The 13,864-nt window shown below is 31.9% G+C and overlaps 1 protein-coding gene across 22 annotated transcripts in view; it reads right to left on the bottom strand.

Moving 5' to 3' along the window:
- The window catches only part of VPS13B (vacuolar protein sorting 13 homolog B), a 733,580-nt gene that overhangs the window by 623,972 nt on the left and 95,744 nt on the right, over nucleotides 1-13,864 (bottom strand). For all 22 annotated transcript variants that reach the window (XR_007401755.1, XR_004814450.2, XR_007401756.1 and 19 more), the window contains one exon: nucleotides 8,726-8,850. Coding sequence is in view for 19 of the 22 variants with exons in the window: in XM_049093088.1 (XP_048949045.1) it covers nucleotides 8,726-8,850 (125 nt within the window). In the remaining 3 variants the exon portion in view is untranslated. The remainder of the gene's footprint in view (nucleotides 1-8,725; nucleotides 8,851-13,864) is intronic.

The raw sequence follows: 13,864 nt of genomic DNA, 5'->3' as shown, positions 1-13,864 counted from the left end.
GGGGGGAAAGAGGCTATTTCAACAAGTTATCCAAATCAAAAGAGAAACCTGGTATGAGAACAGTTTGCACTATGTACTTCCCAAATAAAATTTACCATATGATATAATGGAAAAATTTACCAGGATAGGGCATTTTCACTGTGATCATGCTTACCCATCTCTCTGCAGACTAATAAGATAAAAATAAACAATGTGTATTTTGTTTCTTTTAAGGCAGTAAAATTTGGACTTAACATCCTATCCTACCCTTAGGATCTCAAAAGATAATAGATTCTTAAGTGTCCAATGTAAAACTTTAAAACAACAAAATAGAGCATTTTTATCATTTTATTTTTTTTAAAGATGTATTTACTTATTTATTTATGATAGACACAGAGAGAGAGAAAGAGAGGCAGAGACACAGGCAGAGGGAGAAGCAGGCTCCATGCCGGGAGCCCGATGCGGGACTCGATCCCGTGACTCCAGGATCACGCCCTGGGCCAAAGGCAGGCGCCAAACCGCTGAGCCACCCAGGGATCCCTGCAAAATAGAGCATTTTTAAAAGAAATTCAACTTTAGGTGTGAAATAGATATAAGAATTGAGCCAAAGACAAATGAAGATTGTTGTATTTCTCATTCTCAACTCCCCTGAGCATCTTTAAAAGATCTATATATCCTTAAAAACTGTAGAACCATTGTGTAGAGACACAATTTCAGCAGTCAATCACATATTTTGATGAGTTTCGATTTTACTTTGATGAATGAATCAAACTCTGATTCATCTGCATTTAAAGCAGAAACCTGCACCAGCAACATATGTCCCTTTCAAGAGGATCTGACAAAGATAAAAACCAAACAATGCTGGATTCATATAAATCTCAGTCTACTCTGAAATGTCTAACTATGTGACCATACACAGAACCGTATTTTATCAGCTTGGATTTGTTAAAATACATTCTCTTTCACCAGGCTGTTAAAATTAATGTTAACATCTATCATTAGGGAAATAATCTCATAATCAAAACATTAAGTGCTTTAGCTGAATTAATTTACCACTTAGTAATACCTCAAAGAGCTGTATTTCAGCATACTCTTAAATTTCAAACCAAGTAACAGTGAACACTACGCTGTGATAGTATCTTTTTAATGAATAATGCTCACAAAAATTTTGGATTCCCTTAAATAACTTAAAAAAAAAAACTCTTGTTTTTCAACAATTAACAGGCACTACTGTTAATAAAAAAGGTGATGAAGCCAGTATGCATGTGAATTTGAAAAAATACACACATACGTACATACATATACACACAGAACATATATACACACACACATACTCATAAATGTCAGCCCAGATGTATGAGAACAATGAGGTATTTACAAAAAAAAATTTTAAATAGGTATGAAGATCTCAATTTTCCTCCTGGTTCTAAGGCCTACCTGGAATAAATAAAATAACCAAATGAAAACTCATTTAATTTAACCTTTAATCTTTATTTACTTTAATTTTCATTGTATTTAGTATTATTAAATTTTTCTGTAACGTACAGACTGTCAAGCACTGTATCTAAGTTTTTAAGAACAGTTAAGTATCTTTCAAACATGTTTTTTTAAGAGAAGATAATCAAGAAAAGATCTCCCTTTACTGTCAAAAGTTATAAAATCTTCCTGTAGAAAACAATTTAAGTTAGCTATCCCTATAAATGTTAAGAGCAAAAGCTACTTGAATATAAATTTGAAAAATACTCCAAGAATTCTAACAAATTTATCACTTTTCTCTTCCTCCTCAAAGTAAGTACAACTATTCCAAATATGCACTTAATCACTTTTTACTTGCTCAAGCTGTACCAATTTTTAGGAAAAACTGTCAAATGTAAATAATACATTTTAAAATAAAAAGCAAAAGATATGTAAACTAAGCTTCTGTTTTGGGAGTTAGATTAAAACAGAATTTCCACATTAAAAAACAATGTTTTCCAACAGAATTGGAGGGGGAAGACTGGCAAACCATACATATAATAAAATTTTAGTATGCAGATTTCATAAGGAACACTTATAACTCAACAACAAAAACAATCCAATTTAAATATGAGCAAGGAACTTGAATATATATTTCCCTAAAGAAGATATACAAATTATCAATAAGCAATTGATATAAGATGCTTAACATCACTTGTCAGAGAAATGCAAATCAAAACTTCCATGAAATAACATTTCATATTCTTTAGGATGACTATTATCAAAAAAACCTAAAATAACAAGCATTGATAAAGATGCAGAGAAATTGGAATCCTTGTGCATTGTTGGTGGGAATGTAAAATGGTACAGCCACTGTGAAAAACAGAATGACAGTTTCTCATAAAATTAAACACAGAATTACTATATGATCGAGCAATTCAGCCTCTAGGTATATACCCAAAAGAACTGAAAACAGGTACTCAAATATTTGTACACCCGTGTTCAAAGCACTATTTTCAATAGCTAAAAAAGGTGGAAACAATCCAAATGTCCACTGATGGTTGAACAAATAAACAAAGCACATACATAACAATGGAATTTTTCAACCTTCAAATGGAATGAATTTAGAAGGAAATAAAGGGAGAGGAGGAGAGAAGGAGGGATGTAAGGAAGGACCAAGTGAGGGAAGAAAAAATTCTGACACATGCTACGGCATGGATGAATCTTAAAAACTTTATATTTAAAAAAAAAAAAACTTTATATTAAGTGAAATAAGCCAGTCACAAAAGGATAAATATTGAATGGCTTACCTTACATGAGGAACCCAGAATAGTCACATTTATACAGACAATTATCAGAGGCTGAAAGTAAGGAGTAATGGGTAGTTACTGTTTTAATGGGTACAGAATATAAAATCTATGGAGATGAACAATGGTGATAGTAGCACAAAAATTTGAACATACTTAATGCCACTGAATTATATGCTCAAAAATGGTTAAAATGATGTTTTACATCTTTTACCATGAAAAATTTAAACAATTTTTAAGCAATATGGTACAGCTGAAAGAGCCTTGAATCAAAAAAATGAAGAAAAAAAAGAAAACGATGATCAAATTGAGGCACTGATATTAACAGTGTACTCTTAGGTTAAGTAATCTGAACTCTCTGGGACTCAGCTTTTTCATCTTTGAAATGAGAAAATAATATATGATGAAAGCGTTTCTTTTCAGTTCAAAACATTCCATGAAAGCACATTGCAAATGCACAAACCAAAGCTGACAATCAGCCTGCTGCCACTCAAGTGGAGAATTAGCCTCCCAGTCAAGTCTTACCAGTTTTAAGACAATCTGTTAAAGAAAATGTTTATCACAAAAGCAGACACATGAAAATAATCACAGTTCTGGAAAAAAGGAAAATAAAAAGCTCTATCTACAGGGTCATTAAAAATACCCAACTCTATGTTCTCAAACTGAGATATTATAAAAGATGGGGCAGTTAAAGACACATCATTTTGAGAGTCCTGTGGGGTAGGTTATTTATTCTCTATGTTTGCTGATAAATATTATTGGCATTTTGTTTTTAGGCTTGAAGAGCCTAGTTTCCATTAAAGTTAAAAGTGTTTACTCTAGTGTTATCCTGAGCTAGCACAAGAGAATGGCTGCTTCAGTTTCCATTTCAGGGAGGCAAAAGAATCAGTATCTGCTCACTTCTTCTTTAGACACCATGTCAATTATCATGAGTCCACTATCACCAAATCCTCTTTCCTTATTAGCACTAAATTCAAACACGGATTCCACAAACATCTTCCTCAAACAAATGAACTGCTCAATAACTTCATTAATCGAAACCAACTCGCCTGCTACCGTACTAAATAAGGAATGGGTACTTAGAGGGATCCCTCAATCTTATAAATAAATGTGTTTTCCCACATTCCTATGACTATAGAAATGACTCATGACATATATAAGCAATAATTAAGGAAGAGAAAAAACATGAAAGCAGACTTTCTTTTCAATAAAAGAAAGAACTCTAGAGCTGCCCAACAAGGAATCTGGCTACCTGACAAAGTAGTGAAGTCCCTCTGAATAAAATATTCAACCCATGGATAGACAACTATAAATCAAAGCTATGTCATAGACTTAGTAAGTGAGAAAATGCCTATGATTCCACCCAACCCTGTTATCTACAATTCTATGAGATCATCACAGTATCCATATTCTGTTGAATGTATACTAGGAGAGTTCAAATTTATTAGCTGTACTATCTCAACTACCCTCTAAATACATGGAAATCCACTTTTACTACAAGGCAAAAAGCACACTGAGCCTTTGAAGATGATTAACAGAAGATAATGTACATCTTCAGTCCTTCAGGTAAGAAAGGGATTGAAGACTTTGGAATCAGATAACCTTCTATGAAAATCCTTGCCCATCCACTGTGTGACTTTGGATAATTTAAATAACCTCCCTGAGTTTTATAGTTTTATAAGAGAATATCATCTTAGCTCATAGGATTATTATGAAAAGTTTGTTAAGCTTATGTACCTAATACCGCATTAAAGAGTATTTTCCTTCAAATCCTATGCATTCTTTAATAACCTGCTTACAAGTTACCATGTTCATGTTCTTCATGACTTTCTGAGCCAAAGTAATTTTTCTCTGAATTTCCAAAGTATGCTGCATTTCTCTCCATATAAATGAGATTACATTTTTGAACCTTCAGTTATGGAAGAAACTGAATTTGAGACTATAATTGCAGTTTTACAAGCCTGATGAGGAAGAAACTGGGTTAATAAACATTTGATTAACTGGTTTAAATTTTTTTTAAGTGTTCATATTAAAAAGCTCAGACATCCTTAATCATATACAAGTCTAGGCTCAAAAGTAGCCTTCCAAATTCCTCTCCCACAGTATCCATTCACAGATCCAAGAGAGCAACCTTGACTTTGTTGAGACAATATTACCCCCTAAAAGCTTTCACACCCCAACCAACCTGCTCATGTCTGGATATCTACCCAATTCAAGCAGTAAAACCCACTTGTACTGTCACTTCTCAGAAGCCAACCATGATGTTCAAGGGAAATTTTCTACTTTCTATAAACTATTAGGACATTTTATTTAAGACTCAATTTTGCCATTTAAAGACAATTGTTTTCTTATATGCCTATGTCCTCTCCCACTAGATTAAGTTTTCATGCTCAGGGGATATCTCTTACCCTCACTGCATTCTACTGTATTCTTTCCCCAATACCAATATGTAGCACATTGCCTGTCAAAACACAGGAAATCAAAAATATTTATGAATGATATCTACTCTCCGCTAATAGAATTGAAGCTTCTTAAGGAAAAGCGGCAAAGAAATAAAAAATAAATTAACACATACTTTAGGTACTTATTTTTCAATTAAAATTGCAGATCAAGGATGTACAAATGGTCAGTTTATGTAATATAATACATAAACTTGTATGATTTGAGGTATAGTGACAAAAGCAAACAATCTAAAAACTACATTCTACCTTATGAATGAATGTCACAAACATTATTTTGAGTGACAGAAGTCAGCCAAAAAGGAGAATATGTTGGATGACTCTATTTAAGTCCAAGGACAGACAAAAGTAATCATTATTAATAGAAATGAGGATAATAATTAACCTTGCAGGAGGGTAAGTAAGACAGGATTCTGAGATGCTAATATGATTCTGTTTCTTAATCTTTCTGCAGGTTGCCAAAGGGCCAATACACTTATGAAATACCATAATACATACATTTTTCTATAAAACAGTAATATTTCAATTAAAAAGTTTAGAAATAGAGTGGGCATATTTATTATAGTTTCTCTATCCTGAAAAAAAAAATGTTAACTCCAAAAATGTATCTAAAAGCCTAAAAGCACTACCACTGTAGAAATTTTAAAAATATCTACAGAAAACCAAGGTTTATTTCTATTAGTGATAACAAAGTTATACTTTATTGCCCTTTAACCAACACTTCATTGCCCATTTTTAAATATCCCCTTACTAAAAAGAGAGGAAAATTAAAATTTGAATTACTCAAGATCTATGTCATTAAAAATTATTGTCATTGTGTCTTTCCCACTATAAACTACATATTTCAGTCCTGTTCCAAGAGACTAAAAGAATTAAGTTAATCTGATGTAAAGCAATGAAGAAAAAATTTATTGAAATGTTTATATTTTTTGTTTGGAAAGTATGTAATACTGATTGAAAAATAAAATATGACCAAAATATTTTGAAAAAAATAAATCCCAAGAAACTGGAGTTTAGCGTTAGCTTGCTCACTGAAGCTAAAATAGATTAACATGAACATTCAAATGTGAGAAAAATAAATTTTTTTCAATGTTACTTAAGCCACGTATTTTTTAAATTAGCAAACCTGATTAAAATGTTAGTTTGAAATTTCATATATATAATTAGTATCAATTTAGACATTTTTAAACAAGTATTAAATATTTTATTATTTTACATAAAATATAGATTTCCATTGCTAACTCAAATATACCAACTAAAAGGTTTTTCAATGTGGTATATGTTTCAAAAGCTACAATCTATAGTAAATATGTTCTTCTCATTATTGAAAAAATACAGATATAGATATAAATAGCATCATACATGTGCTTTAAGAAACTGGAATTTGATTTTTAAAAATCCAAATGAAACCGCTTGTATGATTTGAGGAAGGGATATACCATACTGGGAACAGAGCTGACATTTAGTTACACAATTAGGGTGCCTTACTAAAATAATCTTCGCTCACTACATGAATTAAATAAAATTCTCAGTTCTCATATGATTTTGTTTGAATAAGCCCTTTATGATGAATTTTATCTGGTATCTTATTCATTTCAGTTAACTAAGATACATCTCAATTTAGTAAGTCTTATATGTATTACTTTCAATTTAGAGTTGCTAAGAACAAATTATAGTTTACAGTCTATTAAGGAAAATAATGTAAAGAAACTATTAAAAAGCAATATACTCACATAAAGCATAGAAAAATATCACTCAAATAATACAGAAGTGATCTTAAATACAAAAAGGCAAGTCACATCCGAATACAAGCTTTGTATGATCTCATGTTTTTAGTATTTAAAGGGAATATTTACTTTCATATGTTAGCAGACTTATTTTTTTTTAAGATTTTATTCATTTATTCATGAGACAGAGAGAGAGGCAGAGACACAGGCAGAGGGAGAACCAGGCTCCATGCAGGGAGCCTGATGTGGAACTGGATCCCGGGCCTCCGGGATCATGCCCTGGGGTGAAGGTGGCGCTGAGTCACCCGGGCTGCCCATAAAGTTAAATCGCACTTGGCAATATGTAGAGTTAGCCCTATACATCCTTAAACTAAGCCTTGACTATTTAAATATTCAATTTTTTTCATATAAAAGCTATAATTCATTTTGAAAATTTTGGCTTCTTATTTTTTTAAAAAGCTAAGTATTTGCTATAGTAAATTGCACTGTTTTTCTAAAAATCTCAATGTTATGAATGATAAATAAATCAGCACATAACTGAGATAACAGTGCTCACAAACATTCATTAAAGTTGATACTGATATACCACTGGGACATATCCCATAGTATTTCTTAACAGATCAGAATATAAAACTTGGCTCAAATGCAACATGCTGTGTATATACAAATAAAAAGTTAAAAAGTGAATCTCTATAAAACATAATAAATGACATGTGTGGAATATGGATAACTAAGGACAAAATCAAACTTACCAAGAGAAATTAACAATGATTTTTTAATAATGGTTTCATTTTATACAAGAACTGATTTCAAGACTTACTTAACTACAACTTTTATATTTTTTTTAATTTTCTGGATCAAAAGACAAATTTTTTGAAGATGTGAGCATTTAATTTACAAATTTCATTTTAAGAGTTATATACTGTTATAGAAATATATTTTTAACAAATGAAGTACTTTAAAGAATATTTTCTAGAACTTCTGTTGCTTTTCATAAATAACTAACAGAAAATACATCCTGTAAAAATAAGCTTATTAAATCAGGTTGGGAAAGCAAACACATATTCTAAATAGTAAAAATGACCTAATTTTAAAATGTAGAAATATCTCACTAGAATATAATTTCATGTGTTTAAACTTTATTTCACATCTTCAGTTTTGTTTTTAACATTAAAAAATGCTTTCAACTACAAAGAAAAAAACAATGAAAAGTTATGACTGGTAAACTACTGGCTTTCTTTCTATAAGCCTCTTTCAATCTAAAGAAATAGGATCTCTAAATAAAGTAACCCAAACCAAATGAAAAGAAGGAGGCTAAAATCAGTTTCTTCCAAATGCAGCAACTACAGACATTATCAAATACTCTAAATCTATGTCATGGGTATGCTTTTCTTAGTGGCTAGGAATATACATGAAATTGTTATTTGGGTGATAAATACTTAGGCCTTGATATTAATTTGCAACTTTTTAAAATCTTTGCATCCTGTCTCTCAAAAAGGAAAAAATATTTGCCTTTGCAGTTCCTAGTATAGTATGAAGCAGCACCAATTTACTGTAGTTCCAACATGGATTAATAGTTAATACCCACCAACACTTAACACTACCACAAAAGATACTAGGACCTAGTATCAAGCATTAAAGAAAGGTTAGTGTCTCAGTAAAAGTCAGTACATCTTCAGATATTCTTCTAAGGTTCTGTATAAAAGTGACACACGTGCATAAGACAGACACAATTGAGATTTTTCCCCTACATGATAAATGAAAATTACCATAAACCACATTTTAACATAATCCTTACCAGCATGTGGGTAGTTTCAGAAGTTTACCATAAAGAGCAGTGCTGAAAGAGGGAATAATCGGTACAGGTAAGCAGTAAAATCCCCTACAATCCAAAGATGTTAATCCTGCCTGGAAACCAAATATCTGAAACAAAAAGAAAAGATCCAAATGTTCACAAAGTTTTAATAAGCACAGGATGAAATACGTCAGTTTCAATTTGCTCTACAACAGCTGCACACTAAATATGTTCCAATGTCTTTTTCCACTTCCCAAATATTGTTTTCTTTTATTCAACTTAACATTAAGCCCAAATTAAAAGATTTAAATATATAGTAATTCTTTCACATCCCTGAAAAATCATTGCTTCCTACTAACTTTAAGTTTCACATTATGTGTTTTATTGTCTGCTAATATGCACACACTTGCTATTAATATAAACCGCCTGAATTGTGCACATTGTAAAAATTAACTTTAATAAATTACCATTAATATAATGTTATGGCTAAAAGAGCATTAATTACAACAAAAACAATCATAAAATGTATTTTGCCTTCAACTTACACTATGCACACACAAAAAGAATATCCAAACGTGTCCTAAAATATTACATCTTTTCCCTTTCTTCTGTGAAAATTGTAGGGCTGAGGTTTTTAATCCCCAGAAACATGGTACATGACATAAATTACTCTTCATATGTTTGTACTTAAAACGAGCAGATCACACTAAAGAAATTTTATAAGCATTCCCTGAAATTCCAGAAGAGTATATTTGCTTTAATAGGAAGAATCAATATAACATCAAACTTTATATAAAACACTAAACTTATTATTTCTGCTCCAATTATTTCCAATAAGGTAAAAGATAAACATCTAAAACAGGAAACAGTAAAACACAGGGATGCAAAATAGAGTTACTGTTTTCCAACAACATACAGAAGTAGATTAAGCCTAATACTTACTTTTATTATTTTTTATTCCTTTGGTTCATAAAGCACTGACTTTCCTATCTCTAGGATTTATATTAACTGATAAGTTCTACAGTGAAAGATGTTTAAGATTTTTCAGTAACTAATTTCCAAAACAAATACTTTCATTTAATGAACTTATAAACTAATGACTCATTTCTTTAAAAAGTATTAAACCGTTCCAAATGGTATCAAAAACGTATTATGTCCCTATAAACTGACAATGTCAAAGAATTTGCTCTTAAGTCAGTTCCAAGTGAACAAAATAATTATTTTGGAAACGAGATATTAGTTAGAATTACATATTTTTAAAGAAAACTGCATTTCAAAGGGCCTACCTACCGAATTACTATCAAAGAAAATGAAAAATGAAAATGATACACCTACTATCCAATAAGTACTGTTTCAACCTGGTGGTAAGAAATTATAGAATTGAGATGGAAAAAAATTATTCTAGTATTTAAATGATCAATCTTAAAAATTAAGTTATTCACATACATTCTCTTTGAAGACTTTTTCTGAGCAACACCATATACCAAGAATTTCCAGACACTGTGCAATTTCAGAATTTCCTATTTCCTCTAAAAGATCCATTGAAAGGATTCCAACACTTACAATTAATATCACTTAATATAAAACATTTTTAAAGCAATGCCCAACCTCCAAATATTTCTAGAGTATGAATAAGGATAACATTTTATCCTATTAGATTATCTGTGTTCAACTAAAAATTCTCTCAAGCCACTTTCTAATACTCTATGAAGTGCCCCAACAGTATAATCACAGACACTATTATTCAGTGCACTCAGATGGAAACTGGGTGTAGAGGAGATCCCTGCTGGATGTTTGCAGAACTGCAAAGAACTCTGGGGAAACTTTATTCTATGTTTTTTAAACTTACTAAATTTACACGCTGTCCAGAGATGCTTCTATGGGAACACTCAGACAAATATAAATTATAATGAAAAGTGTACCTATCTACCACATCAAAAATAATTATTTCAAAATAATCAATTCCAACTCTCCTTTAAATTACAGTAATGAGATACATAGATTTAAAATACTTATATAACCTACTAATTTATCAACAGCCCTTGACCAAGATTACAAATACTTTATCTAGAAAAAGGAAAACCAACACAGTATGAGTTGAGGTTGCTTTCACCAAGGATATTACATATATTCAGAAACAGAATAAAATATGTAAAAAACTGGCATAAGGGGATCCCTGGGTGGCGCAGCGGTTTGGCGCCTGCCTTTGGCCTAGGGCGCGATCCTGGAGACCCGGGATCAAATCCCACATCGGGCTCCCGGTGCATGGAGCCTGCTTCTCCCTCTGCCTGTGTCTCTGCCTCTCTCTCTCTCTCTCTGTGACTATCATAAATAAATAAAAATTAAAAAAAAAAACCAAAAACAAAAAACTGGCATAACTCTATACCCAAAAAATTAAAAACCCAATTTAAAAATGGGAAGAAGACATGAATACATATTTTTCCAAAAATAAAACATACAGATGACCGACACATGGAAAGATGCTCAACATCGCTCATCAGGGAAATACAAATCAAAACTACAATGAGGTATCACCTCACACCTATCAGAATGGCTAAAATCAAGAACACAAGAAACAACAGGTGCTGGCAAGGATGCAGAAAAAGTGGAACCCTTGTGCACTGTTGGTGCAAATGGAACCTGGTGTAGCCACTGTGGAAAACAGTATAGAGATTTCTCAAAAAGTTAAAAATAGAACTACCCTAAAATCCAGCAATTGCACTACTAGATATTTACCCCAAAAGTACAAAAATGCTAATTCAAAGGGATATATGCACCCTGATGTTTATACAGCAGCATTTCCTACAATGCCAAATTATGGAACATCCAATCCACTGATGAATGGATAAAGATGTGGTTGTGTATACACACACACACACACACAGGAATATTACTCAGCCATTAAAAATGAACTCTTGCCATCTGCAACAACATGGATGGACCTAGAGGGTATTTGCTAAGCAAAACAAGTTGGTCAGAGAAAGACAAATACCATATGATTTCATTCCTATGTGGAAGAAATAAATGAGTAAAGGGAAAAAGAGAGGCAAACCAAGAAAAAGACTCTTAACTATAAAGAACACACTGATGGTTATCAGAGGAGAGATGGATGGGGGAATAGGTGATGATTAAGGAGTGCACCCGCTGTGATGAGAATTGGGTACTGAATCACTATAGTGTACACCTGAAACTATTATTACACTGTATGGGAACTAACTGAAAAAAAAAAAGTTTTTTTAATTTAAAAAAATTAAAATATACTACAGCTTCTGTGCAAAAGTATATGCTGTGTCTGAAAAAATAAACATAAAATTACATTATTCAACATTCCATTTCAAGCTATATATAGAAAATAAATCAGTGAAGTTAATAGGTATTCACACACCACGTTTATACCATACATATTAGCTGAAATGTGGAAACAACTCAAGTGTTCATCAATGAAAGAATGGATTAATAAAATGTTGGGATGCCTGGGTGGCTCAGTTGTTGAGCAACTCCTTCGGCTCAGGACATAATCCTGGTGTCCCGGGATGAAGCTCGGCATTGGGCTCCCTGCAGGGAGCTTGCTTCTCCTTCTGTCTGTGTCTCTGCCTCTCTCTGTGTGTCTCTCATGAATAAATAAAATTTTTTTAAAATGTGGCATATACATATGATATAGTATTATTCAGACTCAAACTATAAGCCAGCTTTAAAATATGCTATGACATGGATAAATCTTAGAAACAGTATCTTAATGAGATACAACAGCTAAATGGAATATACTATGTGATTCCACTAATCTGAGGTACTTAAAGTAGTCAAATTCACAGAGACAGAGTGAAGAATGTATCCAGGAACAGAGGAAAGAGGATTTGGAATTATTGTTTAACAATTTCAGTTTGGGTTGATGAGAAGATTCTGGAGTTGGATATTAATGACAGTCCCACAATTATGAGTGTAGTTACTCTCCCTAAACTGTACACCGAAAAATTATTTTTCGGGACTGAAAAATGCCAAGTTTATTTTATAAAAACAAAGTAAAAACAATTTTTTAAAAAGTAATCTATAGACAGTAATACATCAGAATATGCAAAAACTAAAGAAAGAATAATTATAATGAGAATTCTGCAGAATAATGAACATTTTGGGAAAGAAAAGACTTGAGGACAAAAAGACAGAATCAGATCTAGGGGATTAAAAATTAGAAGCTTCAGAGCTAAAACTGCTTAGAGAAAATAAATCATTTCATTTCATACGGGAAAAATGAAGTCCAAAAAGGATAAAGGACTTCTTCAAATTTCATATTGCTAAAACAGCAATATGATGCTTCATTTGACTTAGCTCATCTATTAGCTCACAATTTCACTCTGCCTTGCTTCCTCCCACCATTTTCTTCTTCCCCTCTCCAAAAAAGCATGCTTGATTCTCCACTTATTCTTAAAGAAAAAGCAAATTTTCTCACCACCATCTCACTTCTAACCAACAGCAAAACTCCATTTCTCACCTTTAATCAGCAAGTATCTTGAAAGAAGCCTGGAGAATGCTACATTTTTTTTTCACTGCCTACTCATTCTTTAACTCTCTAAATCTAGTTTTGATTCATGTATCCACAGAAACAAAAAGAAACTAGAGAGTGAAACTGATAATATGTACCTTTCTTATGGAGAGAAATCAAATATTTTCTCTGGACTTTTTCCACAAACAATTGAGAAAATAATTTTTTATTGTTGCCCAGAATTTTAAAAATATGAATATTGTCATTCTGTCACCTACACTTTTAAAGAAATAAAATCCTTCAGAATACCTCAGGAATGCTTACAATTCAACAATAGAAGGACACATAATTCAAAAATGGGCAAAAGATCTGAATAGGTATTTCTCCAAAGATACATACAAATGGCAAATAAGCACATGAAAAAAAGATTCAATATCATTAGTCATTATGGAAATATGTATCAAAATCAGAATAAGATATCCCTTTACAACCACTGAGATGACTAAAATCAAAAAGACAGACAATAACAAATATTAGTGAAGATGTGAAGAAATAAAAAATTCAATGGTAGTAGAACAGGAAACAATTTAATAATCACTTTGGGGGAAAAGTTTGGTAATTCCTAAAAATGTTAAATATAGAGTTAGGGGGATCCCTGGGTGGCT

This window comes from Canis lupus, chromosome 13 (assembly GCF_003254725.2).
Source record: "Canis lupus dingo isolate Sandy chromosome 13, ASM325472v2, whole genome shotgun sequence".
NCBI lineage: Eukaryota > Metazoa > Chordata > Mammalia > Carnivora > Canidae > Canis > Canis lupus.
The sequence above is the reverse complement of the archived record's forward strand: the minus strand, read 5'-3'. Positions and strand labels throughout refer to the sequence as shown.